The sequence below is a fragment of the Cebus imitator genome, unplaced genomic scaffold (assembly GCF_001604975.1).
Source record: "Cebus imitator isolate Cc_AM_T3 unplaced genomic scaffold, Cebus_imitator-1.0 Scaffold237, whole genome shotgun sequence".
Classification (NCBI taxonomy): domain Eukaryota; kingdom Metazoa; phylum Chordata; class Mammalia; order Primates; family Cebidae; genus Cebus; species Cebus imitator.
In genome coordinates, this window is record NW_016107552.1 from 2488949 (window position 1) to 2506754 (window position 17806).

General features: G+C 50.5%; 1 protein-coding gene across 2 annotated transcripts in view; it reads right to left on the bottom strand.

The window, feature by feature from the left end:
* Positions 1 to 17806, bottom strand: part of MYO18B (myosin XVIIIB) — a 285741-nt gene that overhangs the window by 263032 nt on the left and 4903 nt on the right. For both annotated transcript variants that reach the window (XM_017498142.2, XM_017498140.2), the window contains exons 2-4: positions 7443 to 7594; positions 5510 to 5668; positions 407 to 1717 (exon numbers count right to left, since the gene is read on the bottom strand). In XM_017498142.2, the coding sequence (XP_017353631.1) occupies positions 407 to 1717; positions 5510 to 5668; positions 7443 to 7481 (1509 nt within the window). In that variant the 5' untranslated portion in view covers positions 7482 to 7594. The remainder of the gene's footprint in view (positions 1 to 406; positions 1718 to 5509; positions 5669 to 7442; positions 7595 to 17806) is intronic.

A 17806-nucleotide genomic window follows, 5' to 3' on the forward strand; every position in this document is an offset into this window, starting at 1 on the left:
GACAACGTAAATTAAACCAGCCTGGCCTTTCTCCATGGCTGGCCCCAGGAATCTGCATTTTTAACAGTCTGCTCTTTGTGCCACCCCAAGTTTGAGAGCTGTCATGTGACATAAGCAAGCTCCACCATGTTAGCCATGAGGAGACACCTCACATTTTGGGGACCTTCTCTCACTCTGTGGGGAATTCCACCCCAGGGCAGGTGCAATGGAAACCTCAAGATCTCCGCTCACAAAGGAAGTGCCATCATCTCCCCTAGGTGCCTCCCAGTTCCAGCCACCCCTCTCCAATTCCCTGCCCACTCCCTGTCCACCCTTTGTCCATCCCTGGGGGCAGATCTTTCCCACCCCTTTGTCTCTGAAGGGCCCCATCTGCCCCTCCCCCCACCCAGAGCCGCAGCCCCCTCACCTGGTCTGCGTCTCTGCTGTGGCCTCCTTTGCCTGCCTCTTGTGGGGCCAGCCCGTCTTGGTTATCCTTTGGTATCTGAGGCCTTTCTGCATCCTTCTCCAGAGGAGGCTGGCTAAATCCTTCCAGCTCTGTCTCCAGGGCACCAGCCCCGTGATCTGCTCTTGAGCAGGGCTCCTCTACTTCCTGCCCACGGCTTCCTGGCCAGCCTCCCTTCCCCGCAGCTGCTGGCGGCTCCACCATCGTGCCCACCTCGTTTGGGTCTTCACAGCCCTTCTTAATCTGATTCCGAGCTTCACCTGCCTTCCCAGGCTTACTCTGAGCTTGCCCCATCTTTTCCTTCTCATCCCGGGACTCACCTGCCCTCCCAGTTGAGCTCCGAGGCTCACCTGCTTTCTCTCCCTTTCTCGGATCATCCCCCGGCCTGCCCTGCACTTGGCTTGTCTTCTCCGTCTGGGTCTGAGGCTCACCTGTCTTCCCTCCCTTACTTAAGAGCACCTCTTCTTTGTCCTTTTTCTGGGGACCATCCCACTTACTCCTTCTTCCCAGGAAACCTCCCCACTTTCTGCCTGGAATTTGGGGCCCAACGTGCTTCCCTTCACTCCCTACGTCCTTGGAGACATCCCCCTTCTCCACCGTGTTTGTGGGCTCCCCTCCGTCCTTCTCTGCTGTCCCCACCCGCACCCTCTCACCGGGCCCTTGGGCTGGGGGCCTGGTCCCCTGGCTGTCTTTGCCCTGCAGCTCACCCTCTTTCAGCTCTTTGGTCTTGGGAGCCCCACCCCCTTTCCCCACAATGCTTTGACCCTTTTCACCATTTTTCAGTGCCACTGTTCCTTGGCCTGGGTCCCCAAGACCCCCAGTTCTGGTCTTCTCAGCTTTTGGGGCCAAGATCTCAGTGCTGGCCTGGGGGCCACAAGGAGTCCTAGAGGTCTCCCCTTTCTTTTCCCTTCCAGGGTCTGTGGCTGGGGATGGGGTTTTGCAAGAGGGGGTGTCATGGGAATGAGTCCTCTCTGGCTTGGCTGAGTCCGGGTCCAGCTTGGCCACCATCAACAATACATCACCCCTCCTCACACCCCTCTTGAAAGGGGGGGTCTTTTTGGCTGGTGTTGCACTGGAGCCCAGCTCCTGGGCCTTCTCACCGTTGATGCTGGTCATCCGCTCAGGGTCAGGGCTGCCGGCCCCCTCACTCGCCTTGCCCAGAATGTTTGAGCTCCCGGGAGAGCTTGACTGGTCTTCCTGAGAGATCTGCTGGCTTCCAGGTCTGCTGCCACTGCTGGACTTGCTGTTGGGTTGGCTGCTGGGAATTTCTGGGGTCTAGGAGAGAAACCACAACTATGACTGCATAGCTGCTTGCTGACCCGACAGTTTCGTTGTTCACTCACGTGTTCATTCATTCATCTAGTTGTTCACGTCTCCATTCACCCTTCCACAGATGCTCGAGCACCTCCACATCCAACAGGCATGGCCAAGCCCAACACCCTAGACCTTGGCCCAGCCCCGCAACGTTAAGGGATGGAAAGGAAGGAGAGTGGACTTTGGAGCCCAACAGAACCAAGTTCAACTCCTGACTCTGACACTCTGTAGCTGTGTGACCTTAGTTAAATGACTTCTGCTCTCTGAGTCTGTTTTTTAATCAATAAAATGAGGATGATAGAAGGCTACCTTGCAGGGTGGGTGTGAGAATTTGTGATAATAGATAAAAACTAAGCCTAGCACATAGTGTGTCCGCAGTAACAGCAGCTGCTGCTACTGCTGTTGTTATTTCTGCCTGGATTCTTCCTGGGCCAGCAGGGGATCTGGGAAAGGACTCAGAGCCTGTCACTAGAGGACCTGTTCTCATCTTGGCTCCAACACTCTCCAGCTAGACTTCCTCTCTCTGTCTCTATCTGGGCTACCATCTCCTCTCTGGGCTTCGGTTTTCCCTAGTACAGGTAGATACCATCTGACTATCCAGATCTTAGAGGAACACACTGAGATGCTGCTACTTCCACTGGCCTGGTCCCCATATCACACTCCCCATAGCAGCTGAGGGCCCTGGTTTCTGCCCCTGGGGTCCTCCTCTCTTGCCTGACATAGACATCTGTGGCTGCACAACACCCAAGGGGTTTTCACTGCCTGCTCCCTTCCCAGGCCTTTTCACTGCCTTGTGATTTTAGCCTTGCTCAGAACTTCACCCTCAAAGCAGCCTGGCTGTGGCCTGAAGAGCTCACAGGTCCAGCTGTACCTCCATCTCTGCAGAAAAAGACCTCAACTTCAAAAGCAAGTTCCACCTTGATGTCTTGCTTCACCACCATCCCCAGCCTGGGTTCTTTCATCTTGGACAACACAAGCACAGCCTCACAAACACCCAAGCCTGGGAATCTGGGACTCTCACCCTCCTCTTGCATTCATTCATTCCAGTCCCAGGGGCATGTTGATTCCACCCTGCAAAGCTTCACATCTGTGTCTCTTTCTCCAAACCCATGTCTGCTATCCCTCACCTGGGCCATTGTCACAGCCTGTCCCTTCAATTTGCTGCCAGCCATTTTAAACCTGATCAAAAGATTCAGGTAGTTGCCTACAGCTTACAGGAAAATCATTTGGCACCACTATTGGATGTTCAAACTCCTCAACAAGGAACCCCAGCCTCCAATCTGATCATATTGTCCATACCTGTTCCCATGTATGAACTGTACAAGCCTCTTCTCCCACCTGACCCTTCCCTGCTTCCAGGTGGTTGCCTACGCTGAGCTTCCTGCCTGGAGTGCCCTTTCCCCTCTTCACTTGTCCGCTTCTATACCCAGCTCAAATATCTCTATCTCCCCTCTGTACATCTTCGCCTGAAGACTTCAAATTGTTCCAAGTTTGCACAAAGTCCCAGAGCACTATGCTAGTACAGCAGTCACAGCATGGCCACCTTCTGCATTTTATTCTGGCTTTTGTTGGTATCTCCCTCCTGTTTTAGGTGGACAATGCCACAGCAAGTCTTCATCTTCATCTTTGTAATAATGATGATAATAGTAATACCTATCATTTATACCTTCCTTGCAATAAGCCCTATATCACCATCATGCAATCTCCTACTTAATCCTCCTAAGGAACAACTGGGGCAGATTCTGAACTTCTCCCCATCCTACAAGCAAAGAAGCAGAGGCAAAGACGAAATGTAAAGCCAGTTCTCTCTGACTCTAAAGTCAGTGCCCTCAACTGCTGCATATTAGATAATCTTCCTTTTCTCTCTAGGGCGCTCTGGAATCTCCTGGGACACTGAAAAAAACTGCAATGCCTTGGCCTTATTCCCAGAGAGTCTGATTGAGTCGGCCTGGGTTGTGACTCCCTGGGTGATTATGAGGTGCAGCTGGAACTCAGCATCACGGCTCCGGAGCCCACGGCCGAGTGGCTCCTCCTGACCTTCTGGGGCAAGGCAGGGCACAGCCTTGGAAAGAGATTGACTGCACTTGGCAAATCTCACCACTGTGTACACCATCTTGAAAAGTTTAAGTCAGTACCTTACTTTTAACCAACCACCACAGAGGAGACAGTAACATGGGGTGGGCCAAACAAGATAACCAGTGCCAGCCTCCTCTCACCCCACCCCCATATGCCCATGAATTCTCTTCCTTTGGATCTTCAAAGTCATCAAAGTATTTATTCCCCCCGCCCTGCACCCTTCTTAGCATATAGAGGAAACAGCATCTCCAGAATCACTGGGGCCAATAAGAAACTCATAGTACATTTTTATAGATGAGTAAACTGAGGCCAAGAAGGGGGAGGGGTTGAGCCAGGACCACAAAAAGTGGCAGGGTCAGAGCTAGAAATCTAGATCTCCTTGACATTCAATAAGGGTTACTTTCCAGTTCAGTGTTATTCCAGCCTCTCCCTGTCCCTGACTGGCTGGGTAGCCTTAGGAGAAACAGGTCACCTTCCCGAGTCTTGGTTTCCATTCCTGCAAAATGGGATGGATCCTATCAGCTTCTTGCAAGGATTAGGTGAGGATCAAATGAAACAGTTGTGCTGGGACAGGGCAAGTGTGTACCGAGTTATTTATTGATTGGGACAAGAAAATTAAACTGGCAGGAACCAAGCAGAGCTTGCTGCCTTGTGGGAACATGTCCTGAGGCTCCCTTGCTCCAGTCCCAGGAATATCTTGGCCCATGGTCCAGCCACCTGCTGTGGGCTGAGGCTCAGAGCCATCCTGCATCTTGGCTCTGAGTCTCCATCCAGGCCCAGCAGTGACAGTTTGTCCTCATCCATGGCTCAGCTCTGCCTCTTAACTTGCTCACAGTGACACCAGGACTGCTTACAATCTCATGAAACCCTTTCCCCCCAGGTGTCTGTGGCACCACGCCGGCCACCTCACTCACCTGACTGGTCCTTTCCCAGGCATCCTGTGAGAAAGGAAAACACACAGGATCTCCCCCTTGCTCTGCCTCTATGTGGTCACATGACCTTGGGTAAATCACTGGACTTCTTTTGGCCTCAGTCTCCATCTCTAATAAATGGGTAGAATCCCACCCACCCGCATTGCTGCACAGAGTATCGAATGAGCCATGAGCAGCAAAGAAGCATTGTCTGGTGGTAAACAGCACACAGTAGTATTTCATCGTAACCTAACAACAGCCTGCTGCGGTCAACTTTGGTCCCCGCTTATGCCTTAGGTCAGGCAAGAGTGGGAACAGAGCCTGTCCTCCCCACCGATCTCCCTCACAAAGACGTGGCAGGGGTATTTCAGCAGCTGCTGCTGTTCAGCTGCTCGAGGACCCCTCTAACACATCAAAGTCATTCATCGGACAGGTGCAGGCATATGTGGGACCGAATTCCTAGTCAAATAACTTATATAATCCAGTAAGTACTATGCCAACCAACCACAATTAAGACAGGCATAGAAGGTGCAGCATGATTCAGAGGAAGGAAGGCAATGGGAGAACTTTCCAGAGATGCGCTATTTGAACTGGGTTTTGAAGGATGTATAAGAGCTCCGTAGATCAGGTTGAATAAAGGACATGCCTCAAAGCCAGGAGAGCGGGAGCAAAGGCAGGGTGACCAATGAATGACTCTGAGGAAGCTCACAAGACAGAATGATGGGCATGGAAAGACATCTGGTCCCACTTCTTGGGAACCCCTTACCTCTCGTTCTGGAGAGGCGAGAGCTGACCGTTTCCTCTGTCTCGCTTCCTTGGCCTCTTTTTCAGTCTCCCGGACCAGTTGCTTGATGAAGCCCCCTGGGATGACAGAGAAAAGGGGAGGGGGCGAGGACGGCGGAGGGCTCTTGTCCTCTTCCCGAATCTGTTTTGCAGAAGCAAGGAAGGAGAGAGCTCAGTGAGTCCAAGAGCAGGAGCAAGCTGTCCTTCAAAAAATGTGCGATGGAGCCTGGAGGGGGCCGAGGAGGACATACATGACCAAGCCCATGTATGAGAAGCCACAGCCAAGCAGGTGAGGCCCAGCAGGGCTCGGGGGGGGGGTCCCCAAGACAGCACATGAAAATGGAACGCAGGGGCAGCCAGGAATTCTGCGGGTCAAGGTGATTTCTGCCTGACGATAGGAACTGTCATTTGCATGGTCAAGGCTGCTGGTTCCCCTCCTTGCCATGGGACACGCCCGTTTCTGGGAGGACCTGCTCTGAGCTTTCCCAGTTTCCAGAAAGGAAGGGATCACAGGGAATCATCCACACTCTCCTGGTCGCCCTCGGCTCATAGTTAATATAATAGATGAATCAGTTAATCACTTACTGTGCACCAGGAACGTGGTGAGATAGGGAAGAGCTGATAGCCATGATCTATATAAGGATCTGACCTTGCGGCTCCAACCCACTCAACTGACACCATGCTGTGGCTTCCTGATGGTCCTTAAACCAGGACCTGGGCAGCCAGGGGTTCTCCAATACTGGGTCCCATAACAGGCAGGTTGGACCCTGGTATTTCACCCCCAGAAATATGGCCGAGGCCAGCACCGGCTGGACTCGTGGTGCAGCTGAGACCCCTCTGTTGGCCACAGCGACTTGGAGGCTGACACCTGGGACTGGCTACGGCCGACTGAAGCGTGTCTTTAGCCTGCATCGCTGACAGCCCATGAGAAGAAAAGAGTCATCAGCGCTTTATATGGAAGAGCTCCATACTGGTTTAAAATAAACTCCTTATCAAGGTCCTCTGTGCATGTGTGGGAAAGACATGCTGTCTGCAGCCCAGCTGATAAAGGGGGAATGCAAGGGAGCTAGGAAAGACCTTGGGATGGAGCTGGTGGACGCGGACCTCTGCCCAGGAACAGAGAAGCAGGGGCACGTGCTGCGGGGCCCACATCAACGTCACGTTCCCCTTCTTTCCTTCCTGATGTGGGACTGAAAGCCCCTTCATAAGTGAGGGTCAGTTTAAGGCACACTCTGCAGTTTCCAATGCCATTTTAGCTGCTACCCGCAGACCAGGCTGGGAGGGGCAGGGGCAGCCAGGAGGCAGCCAGGGGGCAGAAGCTTCTCCCCTCCCACCCTTCCACCTCCAGCTCTTCAAATCACATGCGCAAGGTGGAGTGGGGGTGCAGGAGGTAACAGCCATCTTAGAGTCAGCCCTTCACAGCAAATCATGAAAAACACAGAAGGGGAAGAAGGAATATCTGGGAGAGGAGAGCCCATTTCCAGTTCTCTCTGGTGCCCGAAAGCAGGGATCACAGAAACCCACCCCTGTGACATAAACTTGGCCTCTGAGAGTTCTGCCCCTGCCCCCCATGTGCCCTTCCTCCCATCCAAACCCCAGCGCTCATCAGAGCTGCCATGAGGATCCAGCTGGGACAGCTGGTCTACCCTCATTTCCCCACGACCACCTGGAACAGAAAATGACCAGGCAGCCCTGGGGGGAGCCAAGGGTGTAGCCAGCAGTGGCCAGCTGGATCGGAAAGGCCATGGCTAGGCTAACCGAGCTGGCTAGGAGAAGCCTGAAGGTGGGATTGTACATGCTACAAGATGGGCTTGATGTCAGACTCCCCGCTCAAGGTGGGAAAGGTTGGATTTGTCTCCCGAGGGTCGACTCAGTCCCTGAAGATGGCTGCAGCCCCAGCCATGAGTGTCACTTTCCTTCTGCTCCCACAAGGCGAGGCGTGATGAGATGGCCATGCTGAGGCAGCGCCAGGGCCGTGAGATGATGAGATGAGATGGAGCTCCCTGCCAGATAGCACGGAATGAGGCTTTACAGACACACACAGCACATGAGCTGGATAGACACAGGACTGACATACAGGAACACAGTGGGGAGAGAAGAGAGAGAGAGGTTAGCTCATGGGCACGGCCGTGCTCCTACCTCTGCCAACACCACAAACCAAGACCCTATGGGGGAATGGGCACAGCCAGGTACAGCCACTGCCAGCTACCCCTGCCACGAGGATGGTCAGGCAGGACGCTGCCGGCCACGGAGCGAACAGTGCCCTGAAATATTCTTCCCCTTGGTCCCACACTTTTATTGAGATATAACATATAATCAGAAAAATACGTGATCCTAAGTGTATGGCTGAGTGGCTCTTCCAGAAAGAACACATCAGTAACCTAACACCTGATCAAGATTTAAACACTATAATTTTATTTATAAGAAGTTCGAGAACAGGCAAATCTAATCTATGGTAATGCAGGTCAGAAGAGCTGTTCGCTTTGGGTTGGAAAGGGGCACGAGGGAACTTTCTGGGGCTCAGGAAATGCGTCGTATCTTCATCTGAGGGATGATTGCACAAGCATATGACGTGCAAAACTTTACCCAGCTGTACAGTGAAGATCAGACATTTTACTGTTATGTCAATCACACCTCAACTCCCAAAATGAACAGAGACCTGGAACTCTCTCATGCTCCCTTCTGGTCATGATTTCCTCAAGGGAAAGCACCGTTCTAACGTCTAACACCATGAATCATGGGGTTTTCTTTGTCGAGAGAGGACTTGGTTCCGTATTTGGAAGATGAGGTGAAGGCAGGAAACCGTAGCTCTCAGTCTGTCCCACGCTTGGAGACATAATTTGTCATCACATTGAGAGCCTTAGCAAATTTTCATAACTTTTGACCTAGAAAGCCCTTTTCTGGGAAACAAGTTTGAGGAAGTAATGCAAAACCAGAAAATTTCATCACCGTGTTGATTTAGCATTGAAAGAGCAGACACGATGTCTGATAACTAAAGACTGTCCAATAAATTAGAGTACATCCAATTCGCAGTGACAAGTCCATCGAAAAGTGTATTTAATAAGCATTTTTCACCTGCTATATTGACATGTAATTATTATGTTTCCTTGTTTACTTGCACCGGTTACTTCCCAGCCAAATATATGACTTTTTAATTATTATTACACTTTAACTTCTGGGATACATGCGCAGACCGTGCAGGCTTCTTACATAGGTATACACATGCTATGGTGCTTTGCTGCACCCATCAACCCATCATCTGCATTAGGTATTTCTCCTAATGCTCTCCCTCCCCGAGCCCCCCACAACAGGTCCCCGTCCATGTGTGATGTTCCCCTCCCTGTGTCCATGTGTCCTCATTGTTCAACTCCCGTTTATGAGTGAGAACATGCGATGTTTGGTTTTCTGTTCCTGTGTTAGTTTGCTGAGAATGATGGTTTCCAGCTTCATCCATGTCCCTGCAAAAGACATGAACTCATCATTTTTTATGGCTGCATAGTATTCCATGGTGTATATGTCCCACATTTTCTTTATCCAGTCTTTCATTGATGGGCATTTGGGTGGGTTCCAAGTCTTGCTATTATGAACAGTGCTGCAATAAACATACATATGCATGTGTCTTTATGGGAACGATTTATAATCCTTTGGGTATTTGTTTTTAAATATATAATTTATAATTTGTATGCCATAAGATTCATCCCTTGTGTCAATTTGATGATTTTTAATAAATTCACAGAGTTGTGCAACTGTCACCACAATCCAACTCTAGAACATTCTCATCACCCCAGAAAAACTCTTCACGCCCGTGTTCTGTCACTAGCCGTTCTCTCCGTCCGCCCCAGGTAACCACAAATCTACTGTCTCTATAAATTTGCGGTTTTTTGGACGCTCGCTATACCGTAATCATGCAGTGTTTTGTCATTTACGCCTTTCACTTTTTTCACTGTTTTTGACATTCATCCATGTTCCTGTGTGCGTCAGTCCCTCATTACTTTCTGCTGCCCAATTGCATGCCATTGCATGAACAGACCGGTTTTTGCTTTTTTTTTTCTTAATCCATGCAAAAGGTGATGAGCAGTTAGACTGTTTCCACTTTAGGGGCATTATAGATAATATTGCTACAAAGTCATGTAGATTACTTGGAGTGAAATTGCTGCGTAGTATAAGGTCATGTCTAAATTTAAAAAAAAAAAAAAAAAAAAAGTTTCTGGCCAGGCGAGGTGGCTCACGCCTGTAATCCCAACCTTTTGGGATTCCGAGGTGGGTGGATCACCTGAGGTCAGGAGTTCGAGACCAGCCTGGCCAACAAGGTGAAACCTCGTCTCTACTAAAAAGCACAAAAATTAGCCGGGCGTGGTGGTGGACGCCTGTAGTCCCAGCTACTCAGGAGGCTGAGGTGGGAGAACTGCTTGAACCTGGGAGGCAGAGGCTGCAGTGAGCAGAGATCACGCCACCGCACTCCAGCCTGGGTGATGGAGTGAGACTTGGTCTCAAAAACAAACAAAAGCACAACAACAAACAAACAAACAAAAAAAAGAAACTTTCCAACTGTTTTCCTCAGTGACTGTATTGTCTCCACGTCCCCCCCACTGCAGTGTATGAGGGTTGTTTGGGAAACATTTGCAGGAACACTGGAAGGTGTTTGTCTCGGCCAGCAAAGTGAAGAAGACCTGAATACAACACTGCGCACGCAGAGCTGTCCAAAATGCACCGCCACAAAAGGCTTCCAGTAGAAAATCAAGTGGGAGGAAATAGGCCAAGGTCTTCCTAGAAGTGGCCTTGAGTGGAGGACATGTCTCTTTCTTCCGCCTTTGGATTTTCTCACTTCTAGCTCTGGGTTGGCCTGGCCCTCTGAGAAACCGGCTTCACTGACCCCTCCTGAGAGACGCCCACCGCCCATCCCAGCTGTCAGATCAGCTGCTGACCAGGAGTTCTTTAAGGCCTTCTAAGCCTGGAAGTAGCTATCTTCAGTGACTTGATCAGAAGAAGGTGGCTATTATAAAGAAAACCGCTATGAATTATTATGCAAAAGTCTTGAATGGGCGTGCATTTTCATTCTCCTGAGTAAATACCTACAGTAGAATGGTATGCCATGTAAGAGGTGTATGTTAAGCTTTTGTGAGTTCTAGTGTTCTATAGGATTGCATGATGACTATGGTTAAAAATAATATTATATAGTTTTTTTGTTTTTTTGTGGGTTTTTTTTTTCGTTTGAGACAGAGTCTTGCTCTGTTGCCTAGGCTGGATTGCAGTGGTGCGATCTCGGCTCACTGCAACCTCTGCCTGCTGGATGGAAGTGATTCTCCTGTCTCAGCCTTCCGAGTAGCTGGGATCAAAGGCGTGTGACACCGTGCTCAGCTAATTTTTGTATTTTCAGTAGAGATGGGGTTTCGCCATGTTGGCCAAGCTGTCCTTAAGCTCCTGGCCTCAAGTGATCCACCTGCCTCGGCCTCCCAAAGTGCTGGGATTACAGGCGTGAGCCACCGTGCCCAGCCAATAGTAATACATAGTTTCAAATAGCTAGAAGGAGGACATGAAATGCTCCCCATACAGAAAACTGGTACATTTTTGAGATGATGGGATGCAGGCTGCTTAGGCAGCTTCACATCCTGGAAGCTGGTGAGGCCAAGGGCCGTGGCTGGGCCCCGCTGCTGTGACGAAGCCATCACTCGTCATCCCCTGAGAGTCCACGGTGAACATCTCTTTCCGACTCTGCACTCAGCAAAGCCCAATTCACAGCTTGACGGCAGCCATGGGAACGTTTACACCACACAAATTGGCAAATGCTACAAATCAGGGCTTTTATTCTGGGAGCTGGTCATTCCACGCCTCTCAGCATGTCACTAGCTAAGACCTCAGCATTCCTATGCAGCCCTGCAGGAAGGAAATTTCAGAATACAAAGATCCAAGAAGGAACAGAAACATGTCCAAGTGCTAACAGCCAAGTCTTTACCTTAAGAAAAAATCTCCCACAGGCCAGGAGCAGTGGCTCACACCTGTAATCCCAGCACTTTGGGAGGCTGAGGTGGGCAGATCACGAGGTCAGGAGATCGAGACCATCCTAGCTAACACAGTGAAAACCGACCTCTACTAAAAATTACCAAAATCAGGCAGCCGTGGTGGCATGCACCTGTAGTCCCAGCTACTCGGGAGGCTGAGGCAGGAGAATCGCCTGAATAAAAGCAGGTGAATTGCCCGAGAAGTAGAGATTGCAGCGAGCTGAGATCGCGCCACTGCACTCCAACCTGGGCAACAGAACAAGACTCCGTCTCAACAAAAAAAAAAAAAAAAAAAAAAAAAAAAAAAAAAAAAAAAAAAAAAAAAAAAAAAAAAGAAGAAGAAGAACAAAGAAGAAAAGAAAAGAAAAAGAGAAAGTTTCCCATAGGATGGGCCTTTGTATCAGTCTGTCTTGTCTTGCTATAAAGGAATATCTAAGACTGGGTAAGTTATAAAGAAAAATGTTTAATTGTCTCACAGTGCTGCAGGCTGTACAAGAAACACGCACCAGGACCTGCATCTGCTGAGACCTCAGGGAGCTTCCAATCACAGCAGAAGGGGAAGGGGAGCTGGCATCCCATGATGAGAAAGGGAGCAAGAGAGAGGGGAGGGAGGTACCAGACTTGTTTTAAATAAGGCTTTCACGTGAACAGATAAAGTAAGAACTCCCTGATTAACCCAGGGTGGGCATCGAGTCATTCATGAGGGACCCGCCTCCATGACCCAAACACCTCCCACCAGGTCCCACCTCCAACACTGGGGATGACATTTCAACATGAGATTTGGAGGGAACAGACATCCAAACGAGATTAGCTCTCCAGCTTGTAAAGGCACCAGAAGCTGGGAGAGTGGGCAAAAGGGGAGAGGGGCCGGAGGAAGGGAGGGAAGGAAGACGCCCTCCCCTCCGGTCCCCTTGGGAGACACCGGTGAGGCCGCCGGGTGATTCACAGGCTCCATGACCAAGGAGCAAAGCCCGCGTTATAAATAGGCCTGACGTGGGGTGACTGCCTTGGCCGCCACCACCCGCCTTCCCATCCAGCCCAGGCCTGGCCACGTCAGTGGCCGCTTCCCAAGAATCACCCTCAGCTTTGGGCTCCAGGGGGATTCCTGGCTGTCATAGGGGCTGTCCTTAGCCCTGGAGCTGCCAGCCTACCCAGAGGGCCTTAGCAGAAGGGGACAATGTGAGGGAACTCCATGCGGGGCCTCACCCCCACGTCCTGCCTCTCAGAGGCCCTGGGCCAGCTCCACTGACCCAAGGCCGGGAGCCAATTCCTCCGAGGAGACTTTGTCAAGCCTTAATTTAAGCAAATGTTCTTATCGCCACACTCCAGTCCAGGCCCCACACACACACCTGCCTCATCAGCTGCTGTTTTAAGCCCATGAGGCGGCCATAGACACTTGGAATTCATGATGTCAAGTCTCAAGTCTGCCCTTAGAGGGGAGAGAGGCTGGGGAGAGGAAAGGCAACCCCCAAACCAGCAGATGACTTGAAACTGTTCCACGTACACATACTGGATCTGAGTGGTCCCATGGGATCCTCAAGCCTTCCCCCAACACCCCGCAATGTCCCCTGCAACATGGCACCTGCCTCATAGAATACATTCCCAAGTCTTTGTAGCGCCCCCCTCGTGGCCACCGGCCCTAGCACCTCTCCCCTTCCATCCTTCCTGTCAATTGCACTGACCTCCAGGATACGCCCACCCAGGCACATTCCCACCTCAAGGCCTTTGCACGTGCTGTTCCCTCTGCCTCAAATGCTCTTCCTTCATGGCTCACATCTTCACCTACTTAAAGTCTTCTCGATGAGCCTGTGCTCACCCCCTATTTAAACTGCAGCTTAATTCCCCATCCCACCCCTCCCCTCCTCGGAACACAGCCCCTACGAGGGCCAGAATGTTCATGTGTTCTGTTCACTTCTGTAGTCCCAGAGCCTAACACATACTTAGCTTTCCATCAACATCTGTCAGTCCAGGCACAATGGATCACACCCGAAATACCAACTTCCAGAAACCAAAGCAGGAGGATCACTGGAAGCCAACAGTTCGAGAAGAGCCTGGGCAACGTAGTGAGACCCCATGTCTAAAAAAATTTTTTTTAATTAGCCAGGTGTAGTGGCAGACACTTGCGGTCACAGCTATGTGGGAGACTGAGGCAGGAGGATCACTTGAGCCCAGGAGTTCAAGGCTACAGCGAGCTGTGATCATGCTGCTGCTCTCCAGCCCAAGTAGCAGTGACAGACTCTGTCTCCAAAAAAATTAACTAATTAAAATAAAATTAAAATTAAATATTTCTCAAATGAATACGTAGGTGAATGAATGAATGAATGAATGGTTAGAAATGTGCCCGAGAAGGGACAGAGCAGCAAGTCTATGGGCAGAGATTTCTGATGCCCCCTGTGCTGTCTGCATCCACACGTAATGGGAAGCATGTTTATCATGGCCTGGGTTCACATCCTTTGAGACCCCAGGGAGCTCTCTGAGCCTCAGTTTTCTCAGCCGTGCGATGGGAGGATGCCCACGCGTTAAGCATGTGCTGGATCCCTAGTAACTTCTCTCAATCAGATTTTCACTTTCTCTTGACTCCATGATTAAAACTGGCCTGAAGACCCCAGCCCAGGACCCAGCACAAGACAATTCACCAAACACTTAGGGAAAAACCAACCGTGTGCCAAGCGCCGATACAGACCCTTACTCCTAAACTGCCTCCGTGACCCTTCAATTTTTACTGGACCGGAATTGGATTATATTACAAACCATGATCACATTTCATTCCCGCAATAGTTGGCATCACTCCCACAGGACAGAGACTCGGAGAGGTTGAGACACTTGTCTGAGGTCCTCCAACAAGACAGCCAAGGGGAGACTTGTCCCCAGGTGTGCCTGACTCCTCCCACACATGCTCAGCTTCCCATCACACCTCCACATCAGTGATAACAGAAGACCAATCTGTAAGGTGGACATAGGACACCTCTGAGCCTTGGCTTGGCAAGGGTCAGAGGTGCCCTATGTCCTGGTGGCAAGTTGTGGAACCCTAGGAAGCTGGCTCAAGTAGGTACCTTCAGGGGTAGGGCAGGGTGTGGAGGGGGCACTAATATTTACTTAGCATCTGTTTGGTGTTAGTCGTAGCAAAGGGTGTGTGGTAGTTGGGATCAGGGAGGTTGGCAAATTGGATCACGGTCACACAGGAGGAGATGAAGATACCTGAGTGCCTAAATCCCTGTATTTTTTCTGTTCTACTCTCAGATTTCTGCCCTTCCTTCCTTGCAGCAGGGGACACAACAGAATCAGGGCTATGGATAATGGTACCACTAGAATTTCTGCATTGCTCAATGCTGAGGACGTAAGTAGATCACACCATTTACCCTTTCCACCTGAAGAGGTGGCTTCTCCGAGGAACTCTACCTCAGGACACTCAGGCAGAGGGAGGGGATGTGTCCTGCACCCAGCCAGGAGGTGATGGGGCTGATTCTTGGACCCAGATGGTCTGACTTTAGAGGCTGTGCTGGCAGCCACCTCAGTACACTGGCTTCCCGCATGGACCACCACTGTGCCTGGCACACAGCAGCTTCTCAATAAAAACTATTTCCTTCCCACTCTGAGCTCTGACTCCGCCATCATTCATGTGCCTGTGGAGCCACTATCCTCTGTGACACCATGCCTGAGGGTGCCAGCCGACGTCACCCTGCAGGACTCTGACAGCCTCCTGCAGCCTCTACACAACTGCCCCTTGTCACCTGAGCTCCCCTCCATTGGCCGCAAGACTTAGGGCACTATTTGGTTCTTTATCAATTCCATCTTCTTTTAGAATTCTGTCTTGCCCAGCAATCCCATTACTGGATCTAAACCGAAAGGACTGTAAATCATTCTATTATCAAAACACATGGGTATGTATGTTTATTGCGGCACTGCTCACGATAGCAAAGACTTGGAACCAACCCAAATGCCCATCAATGATAGACTGGATAAAGAAAATGTGGCACATATACACCATGGAATACTATGCAGCCATAAAAAAGGATTCGCTCATGTCCTTTGCAGGGACATGGGTGAAGCTGGAAACCATCATTCTCAGCAAACTAACACAAGAACAGAAAACCAAACGTCGCATGTTCTCACTCATAAGTGGGTGTTGAACAATGAGAACACATGGACACAGGGAGGGGAACATCACACACTGGGGCCTGTCGGTGGGGTGGTTAGGGGAGGGACAGCATTAGGAGAAATACCTAACGTAGATGACGGGGTGATGGATGCAGCAAACCACCACGGCACGTGTATGCCTACATAATAAACCTGCACGTTCTGCATACATACCCCAGAATTTGAAGTATAACAATAAAAATAAAATATTAGATGCTAAATAAATGTCTTTAAATAATAATAAAAAAGAATCCTGTCTTGCTCACAGTCTGGTTGGTGAGTGTAGGCATGTAATCCCTCAGCTGTACCACACGTTCCTGGAGGCAGGCAGAGGGGCTGGCCCCCGAGAACACCAGCGTGGAGCTTAGTTGCTCAGCAGGAATGATCTGGCTGCCTGATACCTGGTTTCTCTGATGGACATATCAGAGGCCAGGCACAGAGGGAGAAAAGGATGCTGGGAGAACTGCAGACACCACCTTCAGGTTCCCCCTCCCTCTCTTCTACCTTCCTTTACGTCTGTATGCCGACCCTGTGGACTCTTCCAATGGGAGTCATCCTCCAGTGGGAGATCAGAGGGCATCTGTGTCTTCGCTCTCCTCCTGGACGGCCCTGGGTTACCTGCCTCCCTCTTCCAAAGACGCCTTCCATCTGTCTCCACTCTCTGCCCTCTCCTGTACTGGCAGCACTCCCTCCTCTGACACTTCAGGCCCAGAAAAAGTAACAGCTCCACTCTTGCTGTCCTCAAAGTGCTGCAGCTTCCCTGAAGGGAGGCGGAAGCAAATTTTTTCTGAAAAGTGCCAGATAGTAAACCTTTTGAGCACTGGGGGCTGTAGCTTCTCTGTTACAATGACTCAGCTCTACCCTTGCAGTTCAAAAGCAGCCACACTTAGTACAGACATGAATGGGTATGGCTGTTTCAATTTGACTTTCTTTTTAAAAGCAGGCAGAGAGATGGATCTGGCTGTGGGCTGTCATTTGCTGACTTACTCCTCAAATGGCCCCACTGGAGTGAGCCCTCTGCACCCTACTATAGCCCTGACTTTACCACTGCCTTACCCCAAGAAGGAGAAGTAGGTTTTAGCCCACATATCAATCCTGATAGACAGACAGTGGCTGCTTGGCGGGTTACATGGGAAGGACTCTGAGCTTTTATCTGGGCTCAGTGGACGAAGGGTGTTCTGATCGATTATTAATGTCTGCCCTGGGCGTGGAAGGAGGGAATGGTGCATAAGTGCTACATATTGCTGTCCGCAGGCTAAATAGACAAGAGACTCGTGATTCATACAAGGTTCAGCCTACTTTATCCAAGCCTGGAGTCTGGTGGCTGAAGAGCCAGGCAGTAATGAAAAGGGACTTTGCCCAGCACGCAGATCCTCTCCCTCATCAGGAGAAGGGTGGCCCACAGCCAGCTACAGCCAAGGATTCAGGCCACACTCACAGCAATACACATGAAGGTAAGAAAGGGGAGAGGGATGCATGAGAAACAAGGGCAGGGAGGTTGACAGAGGGAGGAGGGAAGAGAAAAGCGGGTGGGGTGGGGAGATGAGGAAGAATGGCAGGAAGAGGGCAGCAGGTGTGGAGGCTTCCAGAAATGACCCTTAGCATCAGAACCTGGGGCCTTCACACGTGGAGAAACCCCGCAGACCCAGCTCACATCACAAGGAGTTTCCTGGATAGAGAGTCAGTGAGTGAGTTCGCTCTCGGTCGTGTTTATTGACAGGGAGCTCACTAATACACAGGACATTTGGAGTCTGCTCTCATTGTGTTTTTTCTTTGGAACCAGAGCTCCAAAAGGCCCCCGGACGACATAAAACCTACTTCGCCTATATCCCAGCATCCACGGACCAGGGAGGGGACTGACTTTCTAGAAGTCCTACAGCTGCAATAGCAGAACCAAGGTCCTCATGTCCCAGTGAGTTAAGTCTCACGCCTTTTCTCCCTTCTTAGAGAGCTACCTCCCCAGGCCAGCCACACACTGGCCTCAGTTCATTCTCTGGAACAACACACAAAGAGGTTAACCCCTTTTCCAACTGAAAGGATGATACCTGCCCCTCAGTTTTCTCATCTGTAGCCTTCAGCCTTTTCCCAGTGTCTTCAGAACAATGGTCACTGTCTCCTGGGAGTTTTCTTTTTTTTTTTTTTTT